This window comes from Durio zibethinus, chromosome 11 (assembly GCF_047325235.1).
Source record: "Durio zibethinus cultivar Kanyao isolate XHJ-2024 chromosome 11, ASM4732523v1, whole genome shotgun sequence".
In the NCBI taxonomy this organism is placed as follows: Eukaryota; Viridiplantae; Streptophyta; class Magnoliopsida; order Malvales; family Malvaceae; genus Durio; species Durio zibethinus.
In genome coordinates, this window is record NC_143172.1 from 1,791,178 (window position 1) to 1,812,429 (window position 21,252).

The window sequence follows — 21,252 nt, forward strand, 5'->3', positions numbered from 1 at the left end:
CATATGATGAAGAGCCAAGTTCTTGGGCTACTGAACGGAGAGTGCTCCTACTAAAAATACAAAGATAAAAAGTTAATTTCTCTCAACGATATGGAGCCTATAAATACAAAGGAAAGACAGATTTCTGTCAACGATAATTTTACTCAGATTCATTACAGATACGGAGAAGGAAATTCCCAACATCATGAAGCACTTGACTAAATCAGTTCTTCACCGTAAATGTGAAACAGGGAGTTGAGCTGTAACAAACTTACTGCCGTGAATAGTATTCATTGAAAAACAGTTGGCTTACTAACTTCCAATTAACAGAAGCATATTTTTCACAAATTGTGGCAGTCTCACATGTGAATTCAATTTTGGCAGACAATATTAGACAAAATGGCCATTTCACAAGCAAATACGTTCCAGAAGTTGGGTTATCTAATTTTGAGTCCATAAATACATTAGGATAAATGCTATATTGAATTTAATGTTTACAGGCCACCAAATCTTCCAACAATCTGATCCAAGTTTTACCGCCACCATCATTCTGTCTGTGATTACAATGCCTATTTACATCTTTATACAGCAAATAACGTGACCGGGTTTTGCCAAGTGCAGCGTACCTGATATGGCAGTAAAATGTATCAATCTTCAAGCACAGAATCAAATCTGCAGAAATTGAAGGAAGAGAACACTCTGACATCCTAGAAAGAAAAAATTTCAGAGGTTATGTTTCCTCACCATTGTGGCACAAATGGTGCCATCCAAATTACATCATCTGCTAGAACTGGATACCTATTAACAATAGAAAAAGGAGCTAAGATGTGAAAATGAGCTATGTGGCAGATACTAGTGTAAATATTATGATGAGAATACGAGACAGATTGCCGTGGGAAAGCGATACTACTGTGTCTTCAACGTCTTGTTACTTGTTAGAGCATGTTTCTCCATGCAAGCACATGCCTTGGAAGATATGAATCAACAAGAAGACAAGCCAGTAAACACAATGATTTAAAAAAATAAAACACTAAAAAGGAGAACATTTCTCATTCCCCATGTAGAGCTATGGATACTGCAAAAAGTTGTCAAAAGCATTTTGAAAAGTTTAATTTCCATGATAGCTAAGGATAGCTGGTGTATGAAGTGTGAAACTATTTTCATTTTTCTAATTTCGAGTAATTTTGTAATATATTTCCTCACTGTCCCTTTGATGACTATCAGTTTTATAATGACACACAAGTAACCAAATTAAATTTTAATACCAACAATTATCAAATAAAATAATAGTACTAATCATCCAGAAACCAATGCTTACCTTCACATTAAGAAATTCTCTCTGTTAAAAATCCATAATCTGCAGTAAGGCTCCAAAGTCCAAACATCAGCCGTAGAGACAACAGTCACAAGAAATTTATAGCCTCCATTTCAGTAAAGAAGGTTTACTGAGACACATCATACTTATGTAAACAAAAGGTAAGACTGGAAATGATAACAAAATAGGATTTTCTAATTAGTTGGAAACAACTTCAAGCGGTGAACCACAGCAATAATTTGAATGACAAAAACACTCAGAAACCAATCCCTTTCTCCCGTTAGTGAGCCACTGCCAATTAAGCCTAACTCATAAATTGCAATCACCATTTATGCTGTAAACTTCACCTTTTGGTGACGAAACTTCCTTCATCAAATGGTTTTGTATTAAACCAGGAAGACATAATACATGAAGATTTATTATCACGTACACATTTAACACTTTCAAAAATTTTCACTAGGTGATTTGAAAAAGATTACATGGTAGATTAGCACCTAAAAGGAAGTTAGATGAAGCATGAAACTGGTTGCCAATGGAAAAATCAGTATTAAGGTATCACAGCATGCATCTTTTGTATTATTACCATGAAGATTAATTGTCACTTTTTTAGCCAACATGAAATTGTTTTTAACCACAACTTATCATCCAAAGTGCCCAACAAAATCCACAAAACCTCAGTTTTGCTCATCTTCTTCAGTCTCAAACCAAACAAAATTTGGATTTTACATTAGCAGATAATATAGAAAACAATCATAGACTAAACAAAGACAGAGAGAAATTGGGGAGTGATTATTGCTTACATGGATATTCAAGTAATAAGGTATTGATGCTGGAAGAAGCATCCCAAGTTCAAACACCTGTTAACAAGTAAAGAAAGGTCATTGGTTCATAGCTATCACATAAGAGCAAACATAAACATAGTCAAGTATTATATACAAATCCAGACATCATCAAATATTAGGTCAGCATAGGCATCTTTTTTTAAATTTTTTATGGCAAAACAGCTCCTTGATGAACAGTTTTAACATCAAGGATTTTGCCATCAGAGAGGACAGGTTGACCAGTATTCTTAGCTGTCCTTGTGAAAACTTTGGCATAGCTGTACTACTTTTCAAGGTTGTCCAAGTCATAAATTCTTCTGCGGGAGAGATGGATTGGATCATTCAAGTAAAATCTAAAGAACTAAGTATAAACAACAAAGAGAACAACAAACAGAGAAACATATAAGAAGAAGCATTTGCTGCTTCTGGTCCAGCTGCCATAATTTTTGGAGTTTTGAGACATGGTCAATGGATTTAGGAATAAAATGTGCAGAAAGAGAGATGGGAAAAATATTCAGCTTTCTTATGAAACTCAAAATTCAGATTTCTTATTCCTATTCAACCATGACTAAAAAATTGTAATGGAGAGCTGTACAGTATTCAGCCTCAGCTAGTTACTCAAAGAGATTAAAGAAAAATAAACTGATAACAAGCCTAGAAACAAAAATAATTAAGTAATTCAACCAAAGGATAAAGGCACTTGAAACAGAAAAAAAAAAAAAAAAATGATTCAACTTGTCTTTTGGAGCATCCCACAATGTGGATATCAAATTAATTTGAGACCACCATTGCTTCCAAAAGAAATATTAGTGTTTATAAAATTCAAGGCAGGGGAATTCAGTCTAGAATTCGTAACATTCTCCTCTATTATCACTTCAAGATAAAACCGATCCTGCCTGCCTAGCCCATAGAAAAACCTCGGTAATGAATAACCATCTTCCATGATAGCGTACTAACCGGACATTCATCCTGCCTGAATTAAGGCCATGCAAATAAATAGCTTTACATACATAAAAAATGCAGAAAACATAACCAACTATCAAAAACTCAATCTTAATATTCCAAAACAGTGTAGACATAACACCATCCCAATCAATTGTGACCCTTGCATCACACATAAACCACACCGTGCACAAGGTCAACTCAAAATGCATAGACAAAATTTCACATATGCATAAGCTTAAATCAGGAAAACTATGCGAACCTGAGAATACACCAGTGCATCTGGTAACAACGGAAGACAATCTTCCTGGAGCAAATATCTAAGGCCAATCTGATCGATCTCAACATGGGTAAAACAGAAACCTCCCCTTAGGAAGAAATCAAAAAAATAAAAGGATCTCCTTTTTGGCATCTTATCCCTAGGGAAAAAAAAATGAAGCGAAGAGAAATAAACAACAAGAAACAAGTACTGCTAAATTACTCACTTTCAGATTGAACAAATATTTGAAACATCCAATCCCACATAAATCATGTAAACAAATAAAGCAATATGTGTCGAAGTGCATGTTGTGCAAATAAATGTTTATATGGAAGCACATTTTGGTTACAATAAATATGCTTGTACAATGTATGTGTTTATATGGGTGTAGGCATCTGACTGAAACCAGATAAAAAGGTCCAAAATATAAATCTAGAAGTCTTAACAAAAACCAGCATAATTGGCAATAAAATACTGCAAGATGTTCACCATGCCAGCACCTTCCAGTATGAGTAATGACAGAAATACATGTTGCGCAAATAAATGTTTATATAGAAGCACATTTTGGTTACTACAAATATGCTGGTACAATGTATGTGTTTATATGGGTGTGGGCATCTGAATGAACCCAGATACAAAGATCCAAAATATAAATCTAGAAGTCTAACAAAAACAATCATAATTGGCAATAAAATACTGCAAGATGTTCACCATGCCACCACCTTCCAGTATGAGTAATGACAGAAATAAGCTCAGTGAGTTTCTTACCTCTCAACAGTATCAGTAAAAGTGTCTCTGACAACAGAATCTGAGAAGAAAAAGCTACCATCCTCTAGTTGAAGCTGACTCTCAAAGGCATAGTAAGGAATCAAGAGTAGAGAGTCTAAGCAAACCAACTGAATCAATCACAAAACACATAGTATCTAGATTTATGAATTTGTTTGTACTAATAATGAACATGAATATGGATTAGTTAAAAGCCAATAAAAACACCTTTTCAGACAAACTGCCCGCCTAGTTCGTACCATTGCTCCAACGGCAAGAAGATCATTGATATTCTGAAGAAAAGAAAGAATAAAGGAATCTAACCAAAGTTCAACTTCTATTGCAAGTAGCAATGACTTGCAATTTTCCCTGAAAAGGCCCAAAGTTTGAGGACAGAATGCAGAGAAAAGTGCCTTGGAAGCAGGAGCTAATGCTTAATATGCAGCAAGACATAGTGCAGCTTCAGTCTGATTTTAAGTAATCATATCAGTCAGTGAAACATTATAACAAATTATTACAAGTGAGGATAAAATGTCAAAAAAAAAAAGATCATATTTTGCAATAGACCAAAAACTTACCTCAGAGTTACAAGTCGGAGATGCAACAGAATTGCAGAAGAATTTCCACACAAAAGTAGAGGGAGAAACTTAATAGAATGCCGCTTCTATGTTGTACACACCAGGCATAGATACATGCAACAGCTTTAACAGAGATTATATGTTCATACACATGAAATTGACACAAGGCCTTCAAATTCAATAAAATAAAGGAATAGACAGCAACAAAATAATATATTTATAAATGAGAAATGGAGAAATGGAGAGCGAAAGAAGTTAACGACAACACCTTATGCAATCATTTCAAAAGATTTCTATGAAAAGTCTAGCAAGGAGGATTCATTTAATAAATATTCAAATGATCTTTCTTGGGGTCGAAGGGGGTGAGGCATATTAATGTGCTTGACAACACAAGCTTCTAAAATAGTTCTAAAAAAGAAATCAATTAATGAAACTAAGAATAGAATGTAACATACAGTTTGTAAGACAGCAGTTGTCAAAGAATTTGATAATCGTTGTTGACTAGGACCTTCAAGTTTTCCTCTTACAGAGCTAGGCAGAATCTTGTCCTCCATGTCAGAATCAGATGGAAATGTGGAACAAGACAAGTTGGCTAAGGAAACGACTTCCTCCTGCAAGCCAGACAACACATCTATGTACATCTCTCATAATAAAAAATTATATGCAATGCTCATCATTTGATAAATAACTTAGGAAGGCACAAATACCAATTACAGATTTGGCTTGAATGTTTTGCAAATGTTTGAAGCTTCTGCATCACTTGATTGCTTCTCTGTCTCCAGCAAGCCAATTTCAAATTTGGCTTGAATTTTGACACCACGTTTAGGAGTTCTGCTTTGCATCACCTGGATCTCTTCAATCAAGCGCAATATAAGGTGAGAAACTTCACAGTTATCCATTCTGAATGTTTATTTTGTTTACAAATATTTGTTTCATGATTGCAAAATCCAACATAAACAAAATGTAAAACTCCTATTGGGCAAAACGATCAAATAACATTTGGAAAGGAATGCCAGCATCTACAGCTAAACTAAAACCAAAACAGATATCTGTGCAAATAATTCATCAAGTAGTCAACCTGCAGAAAAATTTCCATGGAAAACATAAGCGATGAAGCTCTTCAACTAGACAAAATGCAGCAACTAAGAATCCAAACGGTCAACAAAGCACAGACATTATGGAAGAGAATAACACCAACATCCTAACAGGATTAAAAAAATGAACATATAAAGGGTGAAGTTGAAGGCAAACCGTTACTAAAGGTACTACAAAGAAGGTACTAACTGCGGTACCCTTTTTTTTTTTTAAATACATTTTTTGTTACATCTACCAATAAAATAATGTTAATGGAATCTCAAATTTTTGACCAAAATTTTATTATAAAATATGTGACTAAGTCAAAGTTATTTTTTATATTTAATTAAGCAAAATTTTTACTATAATATTTACATTAATAACAACGGTTTAAAACTAATATGATTTACAGCCTTACTATAACTATAGGCCAGAACTGTTTGATTATTCAATATATTTTCATATAAACAAATTAGATTAAAATCCTACAACAATCCTTATATTTTCTTAAATTTCTAAAAATAAGTTTTTAACTTTTTACTGTTTTTAATCAGGCCTTTAAATTATTATTATTTTTATTTAATTAAATTGTTATGTTGCATTAAAATTACTAAAATCTGTTAGACAAATATGAGTTTATTTTTAAAAAATACTTAAAAATAAATAGATAAAAATAATATTTTAAAGATGTAATTAAAAAAAAGAAAAAAAAATATTAAACCGTTACTATCCAACATACCCCTAGTCACTGATTTATTGCATCTTTAAAAGATTGCATTTTCTTTTCCTTTTCACTCAGACCTTTAAAACAAAATTGATAAGAAAATTACGCTGACTCAAATCCGTTAGCATATATCGAGGTCGAGATCAATCCAATTTAATCGAACTTCCACTAATATAAATTAATTAAAAAATTGAGATTAAGTAAATTTTAATTTAATATGACTTTGAGGTCATTTATATTAAATTGAAAGATTCTTCTTTGATTGATTTAAATTTAATTTTTAGGTTATTAATATTATTTTAAGTATTCGAGTAACGAGAAACTACTAAAATGTAAAAGTAAAAAAAAACAAATATATTTGGAACAATTTGCTCCGACTTGGGCCTGGGGAGCTTCCGAGATCAAAGCCCGCCATCATGTGAGCTCCAACAGTTGACACTGTTGAACCATGTGATGGAGATAATGTGGCAGTGAAATGTATCAATCTTCAAGCCCAGAATCAAATCTGCAGAAACTGAAGGAAAGGAACATTCTGACATGCTAGAAAGAAAATTTTCGGAAGTTATGTTTCCTCACCATGGTGGCACAAATGGTGCTATCCAAATTACATCACCTGCTTGAACCGGATACCTATTAACAATAGAAAAAGGAGCTAAGATGTGAAAATGAGCTTTATGGCAGATACTAGTGTAAACAACCCCATCTTCTGATTCTTCACTCCTACAAAAATGGCGGAACAGAATCCTCCATCACCCAACACTGGAATAAACAAACCTGAGAAAGCAAAGGAAAGAGAAAACAAAACCAAACCAATAAAAACATTTGGATTATTAAGTTAATAGTAGAGAAAATATGAAGGGAAGAAAGAAAGTTTGCGCTTTTTTTGTTCCTTTTTTTTTTTTTTTATAAACAATTTTTATATAAAATTTTAGCCGAAAATTTCTTTTGCGGTGATAAATTGAAAATGAAAGCCCATTTCGTTTTGGGCTTCTTCACCAAAAAACTTACCCAAACCCATTTACATAAACACATGATTGAGACAATCGTTTAAGCTAATTCCCTCTCTCAAATGGAGCATCTTCTCTCTGTTTCAGAGAGTTTAGCTTTGGAATAATCTTGTTGAGGCTAGGTGGAAGGGTGCATTGAACCACTTACGAGAAGAAAATGGGCAGGATTAAAAGCTGAGTTTTGTTGTTTGATATGTAAGATGAAAAGTTTAGGAAGATGAAGTTGCCTGAGAGTTTGGTTGATGTGATTCCCATGAAGTTGTCCATTTCAGTGACTAGGGATATGCTAACAGTGTTCGAGTATTACTTTACAGAAGCAAAGAATAGGTATTGTAATAGTTGGGTGAGGACACAGTACGCAGATGTGAAGTCTTGGAGTAAGTTGTATACTATAGATTTTCTAGGAGGAGGAAAGGTTTTTGGTTTGACTGAAAATGGTTAGCTCTTATTGGCAAAGGCTGAGGGTGGTGGAGGGTTGGAGAGTTTTGAGGAGTTTTAAGATCGATGGGAAACGGAAGTAATTAATTACAATTCTTTTGCTTTACCGTTTTAAAGAATTTTGTTACTTAGTCAAATGCTCCTGCCTTGTTTTTGCAGCCTCAGTTTTATCCCTCTGTCAGCCCAGAATCAGGGTATGGAATTATTGCCAATCATGTTTTGTGGTTTGTTTCATCTATCTTGAAAATTTCATGGATCACCATGTTTTCTGCTTGCTTAACCTTCATACCTCTATTCTTTGACTTGATTCCAAAGTGCTATGCATTAAGCACTAAAAACCATCAGACCACACTATATATTTTAACATTTGAGAAATTTATTCAATGAATTTAATTTTTCATTTAATACTTTAGTGTTTTACAAAATAAAATGATTTTAACTTCATAGCCTATGGTCTATAAGGCCTTCAATGTAGAGGTAAAAAGCTAAGCTGAGGCCTCCTCAGCTTGAAGTCCCTGCACCCTTATTTGTTGAAATCCCTCCTCAGCTTCAAGTTTATCAAATACGTATGCTTAAACAAATACATATGCTTTAGTTTTAAAAAAGAATATATGGTTTGAATTAATTACGATTTAAGTATAATTTTATTACAATTAGTTAATTGTTTAATAAAATAATTGATTTTAAATTAAAAAAATCAAATAAAGTGATATATTTATTTTTATTTATTATCGAACACATAATACTTCATATATGAATTTAATTAAAATGATTTATAAAAGTAAATAATAATAAAAAATATAATTAATGTAATTTTTCACAAATTCATCATATATCAACCTTTAAAAAGTTTCTATTAATGCAAATTATTATAACAAAAAATTTGACAATAAAATATAATAAAAACTTTGACTTAGTCAAACATTTTACAATAAAATTTTGACTTTGTCAAATATTTAAGATTCTATTAACATTGCTTTAATGGTCGATGTAATAAATAATCGTATTTAGAAAAAAAAAAGGGGCGCAGAATTAGGGTTTGGGTTTACTAAAAGTAAGGCGGTTTATCATAATTCCTAACATGTAGCCGTTAGCATAGAAGCACATCTTCTTCCCGTTGAAATCTGGAGAGTGAGAGTTGAAGAGAGAAAACAGAGTTTCCCTTTTCACTTTCTCTGATTTTCTTAGCAAAGATGAGTGGAACGGAGGACAATCCAATGGTTGCCACCCTTATCTCTTCACTCTCAAACAGCCTTCTACAAGTTCCTCCATCAGCCATTCCACCCATGTTGGATTGCATCTTAGCCTCCACTACCTTATATCCGTCGTCTCTTTTCTCTTCTCTTCTCGACGATCTCCCCAATCTCATCGAGGTAAGACTTCTTCTACCCTACAAAAACCATAATTGGCAAATTGCAAATTACTTTTTTTTTAAATTTTATGTAAAAGGAATATTGAGTTCTTATCCTTTTCTGTTTATAATTTTGACTGCAATTTAATGCAATTTTGTTTTGAATAGGATGCTAACAGGAATGGGAATCTGGATTCCGATCATCGTACCCAAATTGCATCAATGGTTGGAGCATTATGCCATCTTCTTTCTAAAGCGAGTGAGTTATTTTTCCTCTTGATAGTTTCCAAAATTAAAGTTAAAATCTAGGGTTTCAGTCTTTGTTTCTACTTTATAGTACATTGCTAAGAGACTATAGTGGCAAAAATAATGGACAGCTCTGGTAATTTTTGAGATTAGTAGTTTAAAATTATTTGGGTTTGATCGGTTAAGGTGAATTCTAAACAGATTTTCTGTTCTTGCTTTTTGGATGAATCAAAATTTATTTATGGAGCGCATTGCTAATAGTAATTTTATGCAGAGACTAATCATGAAGGTCTGCAGTATTTTTTATGGAAAGGTTTTATTCCACTGATGAAAATGGGACATGAATTTGACCGTGAGCTTCTTAACCAGGTAGAATAGTTGGGTTCTTTTATGTAGCTTATATTTACTTTTTTTTTTCTTTGTGTACATCTTATAACATGTATTTACTTCTTGCGTTCTTTCTAGTTTGGTTCAATGTGTGATGTTTGATATTAGATTGCAGATTCTGTCTTTGATGTTGTGCAAAAGACTAATGCCTGGGAAGTTTTGGAAGCAACTTTGGTGCCTTTTTTTCTAAGATCAATTGGCGTTTCTGCTGGTATAATTCAAAATGAAGAATTGGATGGTACAAGATGGTATAGAAGCTCAGTTTTCCAGGTCTCAAATGACTTTGTAAAAAATTGGGATACAAACAAGGATTATATGCTTTCTCTATCTGGATCTTTTCCATTGCCACTATCATGCCATGTTTTAAGCTTAATTTTGGATGCTGGACTTCGAACTTTTCAAGTTTCTCCAGCCACGCCCGTAGTTTTGGAAAATGGGTGCTGTCATGCTGAGAAGGTCACTGCTGATTTACTTTGGAATTTGTGTAATGTGACTGAAAGATTGAATTTACAGAGTTTGGAAAACCGGTCTTGTACAATTGGCTTTCTACTGCCTTTCATTTTCAAAGCATTTGTTTTTCGTAGCTCTTTTAAAATCTCAGTTCATGAGCAGACACATATCCTTTCCAGGTATATGGTTTCATGCAAATTGTGTTTGTTATTAATATTCTTTTTACCTATTTAGAATGAATCTGACTCCTATACATATATGTATGTATATGTATATGTATATGTATATGTATTTTCTATTCACTAAATCTGGTTGGCTTCCAGGAATCATTTCTTTATGAGAATGTGGACATGCTGTAAAATATTGTTCTCTCTTGGATCATTAGAGAGGAGAGATGCATACAGTATACTCTCCCTGTATTTTTCTTACTTCTCTTGCACTGAAACTTCTGAAAACACTGACATGAGTGATGGAGCAGAAGAATTTGATATAAGAAGTGAAAAGGAACTTTGGATTGAAATCAAAAGAGGATTGGTACTTGACCCAAACTTTTCCCCTCTTCTTGTTGATCTATGTTTATCTAGTAACTATAGACTATAGTTAACTGCCTTTACTTCTTTTTTGTTATTATTTCTTTATTGGTGGTATGACAGGTTGATGAGGTGGGCCTAGTGAGGAAGCAGTCATTGCATATATTGAAGACAGTTTTATGCATGAGTAGTGGAAACCAAAGCCATTCTGGTATTTCTGAGAAGAAATCCCAAGGGAAACGTTCAGTTCCTCATGGCATGACGAAGAGAGAGCTGTGGGCTAATAATGAAGCAAAGTCACTAGGAGTAGGGAAACTTTGCAACTCAGTTGATTCAGGGTTGAACAGTCAGCAGCAGTGGGAGGCTTTCTTGCTCTTATTTGAAATGCTTGAAGAGTATGGTACTCACCTTGTAGAAGCTGCTTGGAATCATCAGGTACCAGATAAAATCTGCTCTTGTGACAAAATATGGTTTGAGTTGGTTTCATTAGATAGACCTTTGTTCACCTGTGTTTACATTGATAGAGTAGAAACCTATGATAATGACAGAAGGATGCTGTTGGGGAGTTTTTATTTGGACTAATTAGCAAAGGTAATTTATTGGATAAGCTATCAATAACTTTAGAAGCAGATAAATAATGCAGCTCGGAAATGTAAAGAATGAAGAAAATAGTTACAAGTTGTCAATTTAAGCTCTGCCGAGGTCCTTTTATCAAGGACAACCCAATGTGAACTATTGTGCATAATGCTTGAATTTGAGAATCTTTAGGCATCCTGGATGTATAGCAAATGTTTGAAGAAATATTTTATCTAATCAGAAAAAAATTGTATTACTTTCATGGTCCTTTTAGGATTCTTTAATTACTTGTAGCATATCTGTAAGGTTTGTGCAATTCTCTTTATCTGAATTGGCTCAAAATTTCTTTCTCAGAGAATATTTGATGAAAAACTGTTGACATGCCTGTATGCCTTTAGTCGACTTGTTATTACTTGGAAGGGTTATCTAAGCAATCAATCAACTTACTTTTTTTTTTTTGTAGTTATGGTCAGCTTTTGACTTGAATGGCATGTGTATTTCTTTGTTCTCTAATGTCTTATGCTCCAGTTCCTTGCTGTCAAATTAGAAGAAACCTATATTTGCTGATGCTAAAGAAGATACCTTATTTTATCTTATCTATTGTCTTTAAATATTCATTCCTTTCTTTTTTGTGGGATGCAAAACTTTATTAGAACCTCAGTTCTACTGTGCCTACCTGCTTAATTGTTATGATTTCTTGCAGATAACTCTGTTGCTTCAGTTTTCTGTCTCACATGATAACTTTGTGAGTGCTATTAGCAGAGGTATTCATCAAAATCAGTCAGAAACTTGGGATGAAGTCTTTAGCTGGTTATCAATTTTGTGGAAGCGAGGCTTTTTTCATGATAACCCTCAAGGTATTGATGTCTTGCTACCATGATCTTAATTAGGGATATGTAAATTTATGATTTATCATAAACTTTGTGCTAAATGTTTGTGCTCTCGTTCTGTTCGGCAAAATGCAGTAAGATGCATGATCATGCAGTCATTTTTGGGTATTGAATGGACAAAATACGGAAGCTGTGCAAAGTCAGTACCCAAAAGTTTTATTCTTGGTCCATTGATGGAAGCTTTGAATGATCCGGTGCACCACAATGATTTTGGTTTGTCTTGAATCTGAATGCTTCCTTACTGAATTTTCTAGTAAACAATATTTTATGCTATCATATTACCAGTTGGAGTTAAAGAAGTAGATTATAGGAGATAAATCTTACAATTCAGTCACTTTTTCATGCTTTCCCCTGGCTCTTCTTTCTCAGTTTATTTGTGATCTAGGATTCAATAACGGTGCAGTTGTGGTATAGTGGCCGCTATTTTACGGTAGTGCCATCACTCGCCACCGTTATTTGAAAAATATCGGGTGAGAATTTGAATCTCATTGATAACGGAGTGTCGCAGCCGTGAAAAAATGATGTAGTGGTGAATAGCAGTAATGATGTAGTGGTGAATAGCAGTCTTAACGGACCGTTATTGCCGCTGCTCCATTTTTATGTAAGAAAACCAGAATAAAAAAAAATTGGCAGCTCTCAAAAAAACTTTAATTTGACATCAACCTCAATGCAGCCCCAAACAAACTCATATTTAATCTCAAATCAATCATCAATCCATCACAATCAACAGTTCAACACAAGTAATTAACTTTGTAAAAAAAATTGCAAATTTCTGTTTAATTTTAATGGGACTGAACCGATCGGTGAAGTTAGCCTCTCCGTCTTATATCTTCTGCTGAGTGGGGACTCTGACTCTAACGGTGAGGGATTGGGGCTCAGCCATCAGGGTGGGCCATTGGGTGGTGGTGGAGGTGAGTTTTCTTGGTTGAGAATTAGGATTTGGGATAAGGAAGAAAATCAGAGCCTAAGCAGAAGCCTGATGGATGTCGCCATGACTGAGTCGCCTAATCGATAGGGCCGTATCTGTGGGAGGGGGAAGCTTCTGTTTTGGACTTTTGGGTTGAGTTTGAGAGTTGAGAGAGTGCACATTGAAAACTGTGAAAAAAATTAAGAAATGAAATTGTGTGAAAAACTAAGAGAAAAAACTGAATGTATATTGAAAAACTGCTCATTTTTAATTATACAAGAATCTTAGGTTTATATACAACTAACTAGGGTTTAAACTAGGAAACTAAATCTTCCTTAATTCTAGGAATACAAATACTTAATTCTAGAGATACAAATATAAATATACAGATTACAAGATTACAACCAGCTGTAAATAAGTGTTTTCCTACACTCTCCCTCAAGCTGGTGAATAGGTGTTTTCCATTCTCAGCTTGGAAATAATTTCTTGAAATGTTGCACTGCTGAGACCTTTAGTCAACACATCTACAAGTTGACCCTTGGTTGATACATAAGGTGTACAAATCAACCCACTGTCTAGTTTCTCTTTTATGAAATGCCGGTTTACTTCAATGTGTTTTGTTCTGTCATGTTGCATAGGATTGTGTGCAATGCTTATTGCAGACTTGTTATCATAGTAGAGTTTTATTGGTCCATCCCACTTGATCTTCAAGTCTTCTAGGATAATCTTTAACCATAGTAGTTCACAAATTCCTTGAGCCATTGCTCTGAACTCCGCTTCAGCACTTGATCTTGCCACCGCATTCTGTTTTTTACTCCTCCAAGTCACAAGATTACCACCTAAGAAAGTGCAGTAGCCTGAGGTGGATCTTCTATCAGTGACTGAACCTGCATAATCAGCATCTGTATATGCTTCTAGAACTAACCCGGAATTTCTTTTGAATAAGATACCTCTCCTAGGATTGGCCTTCAAATAGTGCAATATACGGTAGACAGCCTGTAGGTGCACTTCTTTAGTACTATGCATAAATTGACTTACCACACTCACAGCATATGCTATATCAGGTCTAGTATGTGAGAGATAAATGAGTCTTCCAACTAATCTTTAGTACATTTCTCTATTTACAGCAGCATCTTCATTAGCTTCTCCAATTTTATGATTAGGATCTATAGGGGTATTTGCAGGTTTACATGCAAGCTTCCCAGTTTCCTTCAGAAGATCCATCACATATTTCTGTTGTGAGATAAAAATACCATGCCATGAGTGAGATACTTCAATTCCTAGGAAGTACTTCAATCTCCCTAGCTCTTTTATCTCAAATTCTCTAGCCAAACACTGTTTAGAGATTCTCTCTCTTTTTCATCATCTCCAGTTACAATTATATCATCAACATACACTAATAGAACTGTGACTCTCCCTGAATCAGAGTGCTTGATAAACAATGTGTGATCTCCTTGACTCTGTTTATATCCCATTGCTAGCATGACTTTGGCAAATCTCCCGAACCAAGCTCTAGGAGACTGTTTAAGGCCATATAAAGCCTTTTTTAGCCTGCATACTTTGTTTGCTTCTAGATGACCTCCAAATCCCGGTGGAACCTTCATATATATTTCTTCTTCCAAATCACCATGTAAAAAAACATTCTTTACATCAAATTGTTGAAGCTGCCAATTGTAATTTGCAGCCAATGATAACAAAATTCTAACTGTATTCATCTTGGCAACTGGAGCAAAAGTTTCCTGGTAATCCACTCCATAGGTTTGAGTGTAGCCCTTAGCCACTAACCTGGCTTTATACCTTTTAACAGTACCATCTGCCTTGTATTTTACAGTGAAAATTCATTTACACCCCACTGGATTTTTTCCTTTAGGCAACTCTACCAGTTTTCATGTCTGATTTTTCTCTAAGACCTCCATTTCTATTTTCATGGCTTGCCTCCATTTCTCACTGGATAATGCCTCAGATAATGTAGTTGGAACAGAAATAGTGTTTAGACTCACAAGAAAATTTTTGTGAGATGGTGAGAATTTTTCAAATGACACAAAATTAGATATTGGGTATAGTGGATGCTTGTTACATTCTTTGGTTCCTTTCCTAATGGCAATAGGCAAATCATAATCACTAGTTATAGTTTTAGGAGATTCATGCTCATTTTGAGAAACAGAGTCAAAAACTGTAGTTACCTCATTTTCAGAGTTAGGATCAGGTTCTTGGATTGGCACTGGTTCAGGATCTGGAACTTTTCTTCTTGAGTACACCTGTAATTCCTTCATAGAATCAAGAACAATATTATCCTTTGTCATATCTTCCGTATTTGGAATGGGTTCAGACTCAAATTCAGTGTTTGACTTGGGCTCAGCAGAAACAAGTTTTGACTCAGAAGAATTAATGGGTGTAAATGTTGAATAAGGGGGCAAATCAAGCAAAAAGAAGTCTTTATCCTTATCTTCCATGAATGAAGTCTCCTTCTGAAGATAAGGTTGAGTAAAAAATGGTTTATTTTCTTCAAAAGTGACATTTGCAGACACAAAAAATTTTTTGGTAGGAGGATGATTGCACTTATATCCTTTTTGAGTTGAAAAATACCCCACAAAAATACACTTAATCGCTCTTGGATCCAACTTTCCCCTGTTATGACTGTGAACATGAACAAATGATTTACAACCAAATATCCTAGGCGTGAGATTGTTTGTGGTATTGAGGTTGGGATAAAATTGTAAGAGTAGCTCCATAGGAGTTTTAAATCCCAAAACTCTTAAAGGTAACCTATTTATAATGTGTGTTGCAGTGAGAACAGCTTCCCCCCAATAAGATTTAGGTACATTTGCTTGAAAAAGAAAGGCTCGGGTTGTGGCTAGTAAATGGCTGTTTTTCTTCTCTGTCACTCCATTTTGCTGTGGAGTATTAACACAAGATGACTCATGGATAATCCTCTCTTTTTGGAAATAGGTGGATAGACTCTGGTTGAAGTAGTCTCTTGCATTATCAGACCTAAATCTCTTGATTCTTACTCTAAATTGATTTTGGATCATGTTTTGGAAGCTTAAAAACACACTATTCACATCTGATTTGGATTTAAGTAAAAAAACCCAAGAAACCCTAGTACAATCATCTATGAATGAAACAAACCATCTCGCACCAGAAATATTAGAAATTGTAGAGGGACCCCAAATGTCACTATGAATCAAGTAAAAGGGAGTAAAACTTCTTTTGTTACTGATTGGAAAAGACACACGTCTATGTTTTTTAAATTTGCAAATATCACAATGAAAATCCTCAACATTTAATTCTTTGAACAAAGAAGGAAACATGTTTCTCAAGGTTCCAAAAGAAGGATGTCCAAGACGAAAATGATAAAGCCAGATTTTGTCTTTATTGGAAGATTTTTCAGAAAGAAATGACAAAGATAAACTATTTTTGATACTACTTGTGTTATTTGATGTCTCAAGATAGTATAGTTTATCCTTCTCTTTAGCAAGTCCAATCATCTTCTCCGAACTCTGGTCCTGAAATTCACAATAAGAAGGATAAAAAGTTACTTTGCAATTCATATCTCTGGTAAGTTTTTGTATAGATATCAGATTAGTAGACAATCCAGGAACATGAAGAACATTTTTTAGAACAAACGAGGAATTAACTTGAACATCTCCTAATCCTGCCACTGTGGTAAGTGAACCATCAGCAACAACAATTTTCTTATTACTAGGACACAGGTTATATGTATTAAACTTTTGTGGGGAATGTGTCATGTGGTCTGTGGCTCCTGAGTCAATGATCCAAGAACTCGTAATAGGCTTAGCCGAGACATTTAATCCATGAGAACCGAAAGTTTTACCTGAACTAGAAACTTTACCCAAAGAACATACTATAGTAGGCTTTTCAAGGATTTTCAATAAGTTTCTCAGCTTTTCAATCTCTTCCCTGTTGAACACTCTTTGTTTGTGAGATATCTGTAGTACTCCAGTGATTTTTTCAGTTAACATTTCCTCAAATTGGGTGATAATGATATCTTTCTTTGAAAGGGTTCGGCAATGAAGGCCTAAACAGGATTCGGCAATGAAGGCCTAAAAAAATCAGCAATGAAGGCTGAAAATTTTGCTTCCCAAGAAGAGCCTAAAGCGCTGATACCATGTGAAAAAAATTAAGAAATGAAACTGTGTGAAAAACTAAGAGAAAAAACTGAATGTATATTGAAAAACTGCTCATTTTTAATTATACAAGAATCTTAGGTTTATATACAACTAACTAGGATTTAAACTAAGAAACTAAATCTTCTTTAATTCTAGGGATACAAATACTTAATTCTAGATATATAAATATAAATATACAGATTACAAGATTACAACCAGTTGTAAATAAATGTTTTCCCACAAAAACTAATGAGAAGTAAGAGGTTGAGATGAATGAGAGTGTGAGAATGAGACTGAAGAAAACAAAAAGGAGAGATGGCAAGAGAGGAGAGTGATTAGAGGGGAATAAAACCAAAATTTTAGTTCTAGGGTAGGGACCATGGGTTTTGTTCATGTGAAATTTTTTTTTTAGGAAAAATTTTGTTTATAGGAAATTTTAAAGGTTAAATTTTATGGTAGGAAAGTTTAAAATTAAATAAATTTAAGAATTAATATAAGATAGATAGAGAAATTTTGGAGAAATTAGATAAAAATTGAGGTGATAAATTTTTTGCATAACTTAAATGAAAATTAATTAAAGTTAAATGATTATATATTGATTTATTATTTATTATTTTATCTTTTATATATGAATTTTATTAATGATATTTTGTTTTGGTATTTGTATTGTTAATTTTTCTAGTATTAGATTAATTTTGATTATTATTATTATTATTGTGTACTTAAATAAAAATTGAAAGTTCAATCCCTTGTATAATAATTTAAAAATAATTTATGATAACAATTTTAAATTAATTAATGTGTAAAAAATTAAAATACTCAATAAATTACTGCATTTCAAAATCATAAAATAATAAATATTTAATAGATTATTACATTTAAAAATCAAGTAAATAAAAGATATGTGATATCATAAACTATTTTAAAAATCATAAAATAAGAGTGTTTATAATTATAATTATAATTACAATATTTTATAGTATATTATGCGAAATTAAAAAAAATTTCACGACCACAGTAATTGTGATGACCGCAATAGCCTTCGTTATGTCCGCAATCGTGATAAACGTGACGTGACCAAAAACACGACCGCAACCGCAATTTAAATTCCTGTTTGTGACTTCAATACACAAACAAATCCCCATTATTTTTATTCTTTTTTTCTCTTTATGTTCAAGCTCAAATCATTCGCGTGCAATCAAATGCAAAATACATTTTTTTATAAACTTCCTCATATGTTTCAATCCAAGTTTCCAAAGCCTCAAGTTGTGTTAACTGACTGATTATGTACATTTGGAACTGACTTAGGTTGAGCATCTTCATAAATGGTGTCTGCCTTTCCTTTTCTTCTCCCTTTCTATTTCTATTTTATCTTTAGCCACTAAGTAAGATGCTTTTATATAAAATTTTCATGTAATAATATTTGAGTTGGTTCATGCTTTATTAATTGTAATCTCACTCTCTACATTAATTAGTGCAGCTGTTGGTTTACTACCACTATTTTGACAGCTTAATACTGCTTTGAATCTTGTGAGCTAAGATAAATATTTCACTTAATTGTTCTTTTGCTCAATTTTTTAGGTGTTAAAGGAGTTTACTCTTCAAAAATGATTGACGGAGCAGCTCAATTTTTGCAACAATATTCTAGTTACCTGGATGCAAGGTATGCATTTATATCTTGATGAATTTTGTTTATATATTGGAACGCAACTTGTAGAAAACTATAAAACTGAGTTAACTTTGCAAGAAAGTTTTATGTATATTTATTCTTTTTTCATTCTCAGTAATGTTGTCACTTACATGCATTTAGTTGGGAATAGGCGGTGCAGAGTAGTTGGTAAAATTATGAATCTTCTTGGTGAGCTCTGCCACTCAAACCCTTTTACTCAGACCTTTACCTTTATGCTGGACACTCTTATGAATCTTCTTATGATTGTTGAAGTAATGGCTTCTGGATACTCTTATGTGGTCATTTTGACTCTTTTAGGACGTTTCTTAGACATATATGGTAGCTGAAAAAACTATATTTCTTTAAACTCCTTATTGCAGCTTTTAAAAATTCATTCTTCCCGTCTCTTTTTTCTTATTACTTTTTATGTTCTATTTGGTTGAATTTTAGGTCCTTTTCACAAACCCTAAATAATTGTTTGGGTTGAAATTGATTAAAGATTTTGAAACTTTAGATCACTTAGCTTCATATTGAAACTGATTAGACATTCTCTTGTAAATACCCTAAAACAATGTTTGTTAGTGGACTGCCATGGGTGTACATGCATACCCATGATCGAATGTATGCACAAATGAAAGAGAAAGATTTGAATTTCTTAAGCAGTGGAAACTTTCTAAGCTGATAGATTGGACAATTACTGTTATGTTTGATGCTCATATGATTTAACAAGTTATTTCCCTTTCTTCGACCTTTGGGCTCCAGTAATCCTACATTTTCTCTACGTGAATAAGCTTTATAACAATTTTTATTAGTGGGGCACCACAGCTGCACTTGCATGCCTATCATTGCTGGTATACACAAATGAAAGAGAGTATTTAACCTCTGGAGCAGTAGAAATGTTTAAACTGATAGATGGACAATTACTGTTCTGTTTGGAAGTTTTTAAGTTTTTAAGTCTGATATATTATTGTTACAGGGAAAGGATTATCTTTGTAAACAGCTTAGCATCCCTCGCCAAAAGGAAGTCTTTTAGTAGAGCTGGATTGATGGGTCTTGCAGAATGTATCGCTGCATCTGCTTTTGGGGTGTGCAAATACAACAATAATAACTCAAAATCTTGTGAAGATGGTCTTGTTGATAAGGTCCAACAGGAATATTCTTTGGAGAGTTTTTTGCATGATGATGGGACAGAGTTGCTTAATGTTCTTAGATATGTTCTAGAGAGCAGCAAACAACATTTCAATCCTAATTACCGTTTTCGAGGTCACTAATCACTAATCTGGTTAGATTTTGATGAATTATTTTATAGTTGCATATGTACTATGCAACCATTGAAGGTTGTAACAGAATCCTTGTGACACCTTTTTTCTATAATTGTCAGTCTGTGAAAAAGTACTTGAGGCTGCTTCTTCATTGGTGCCTGCAAGTGATGTTCCTCTTGACATTCTTTTGCACTTCATTTCTACAATGCCACAGGAAGTTACTGATTATGGTGGTAGGAAAAACATTATGGCTTACTCTTCTATTTGCTTGTTCCTTCATGTGTTTCCTTATGGCTATCTTTTTCTTGTTGCTGGTGCATCTGTCCATCCTTAATGACATTTTGCCACACAAATTAAGTATGATTTATGTTGTTTCTCAAATTTGTTTGTTTTAGATCTTAAGGTAAGATATAGTTGAGTTGATTGATTTTTATATGCCAAATGGAGCTGAAAGCTTTATTTAGTTATTGAACTTTGTAATCACTCACTTAGTTTTTTACTTTTTCACTTGTTTCAACTTTCCTTTGCCTGAGTGAAAATATGTTTTTTCTTCACTGGAGTTGAGAGATTAGAGTTTACAAACGTACTACTTTCAAGAGGTCTTTATCAAGGAAATGATTGTTGCATTATGTAGTGAACACTTTTGGTGTTCTGTAGCAAGCTTTTAGCATGGAGACAACCGGTTTCAGAGGATTTTTAAGCCTGATGGGACACCCTTGGTGCCATTTTTTGAGAAAAGCATCAGCAGTGGATGAGATTGATTATCGAAATTTCTTATTTTGCCATGATAGATTATGTGGAGAAGATTCTTAAAATATGCTTAGTCAGAGTTATCCCTAAACTATTGAATTTTGTTTTAAATTTTATTGCTTGTTTTACTTGTTAACTTAGGATCCAGATTTTTTCTTCATCTCATATTACCTTCTTATGGATCTTCCTAAATCCTTATTCC

The 21,252-nt window shown here is 33.5% G+C and overlaps 2 protein-coding genes across 17 annotated transcripts in view; one reads left to right on the plus strand and one right to left on the minus strand.

Annotated features, from left to right (window-relative positions):
• Positions 1-255: 255 nt before the first annotated feature.
• Positions 256-7,353, minus strand: LOC149515965 (uncharacterized). Of its 10 annotated transcripts, none has more exons than XM_089767572.1 (8): positions 4,660-7,353; positions 4,310-4,548; positions 4,085-4,212; positions 3,320-3,476; positions 2,095-2,151; positions 1,298-1,400; positions 724-777; positions 273-605 (listed from the first exon to the last, which is right to left on the minus strand). In XM_089767572.1, the coding sequence occupies exons 4-6, from the start codon at positions 3,467-3,469 to the stop codon at positions 1,383-1,385; spliced, it is 225 nt and encodes a 74-aa protein (XP_089623698.1). In that variant the 5' UTR covers positions 3,470-3,476; positions 4,085-4,212; positions 4,310-4,548; positions 4,660-7,353; the 3' UTR covers positions 273-605; positions 724-777; positions 1,298-1,382. The 10 variants fall into 10 exon arrangements, 3 of the variants coding, with proteins under 3 accessions (XP_089623699.1, XP_089623698.1, XP_089623697.1); XR_016346134.1 differs by lacking the exon at positions 3,320-3,476 and having other exon boundaries at positions 277-605; positions 1,298-1,424; positions 4,660-5,270; positions 5,367-7,349; XR_016346138.1 differs by having other exon boundaries at positions 277-605; positions 1,298-1,336; positions 4,660-7,349.
• Positions 7,354-8,923: 1,570 nt separating this feature from the next.
• Positions 8,924-21,252, plus strand: part of LOC111289259 (tRNA/rRNA methyltransferase (SpoU) family protein) — a 28,947-nt gene continuing 16,618 nt past the window's right edge. For 5 of the 7 annotated variants that reach the window (XM_022880142.2, XM_022880144.2, XM_022880147.2 and 2 more), the window contains exons 1-11: positions 8,924-9,275; positions 9,422-9,512; positions 9,774-9,868; positions 9,995-10,515; positions 10,660-10,870; positions 10,990-11,301; positions 12,146-12,299; positions 12,408-12,545; positions 18,951-19,032; positions 20,015-20,301; positions 20,420-20,533. In XM_022880142.2, coding sequence (XP_022735877.2) covers positions 9,096-9,275; positions 9,422-9,512; positions 9,774-9,868; positions 9,995-10,515; positions 10,660-10,870; positions 10,990-11,301; positions 12,146-12,299; positions 12,408-12,545; positions 18,951-19,032; positions 20,015-20,301; positions 20,420-20,533 — 2,185 coding nt within the window. In that variant the 5' untranslated portion in view covers positions 8,924-9,095. The remainder of the gene's footprint in view (positions 9,276-9,421; positions 9,513-9,773; positions 9,869-9,994; positions 10,516-10,659; positions 10,871-10,989; positions 11,302-12,145; positions 12,300-12,407; positions 12,546-18,950; positions 19,033-20,014; positions 20,302-20,419; positions 20,534-21,252) is intronic. The other 2 variants (XM_022880148.2, XM_089767574.1) reach the window with 2 other exon arrangements.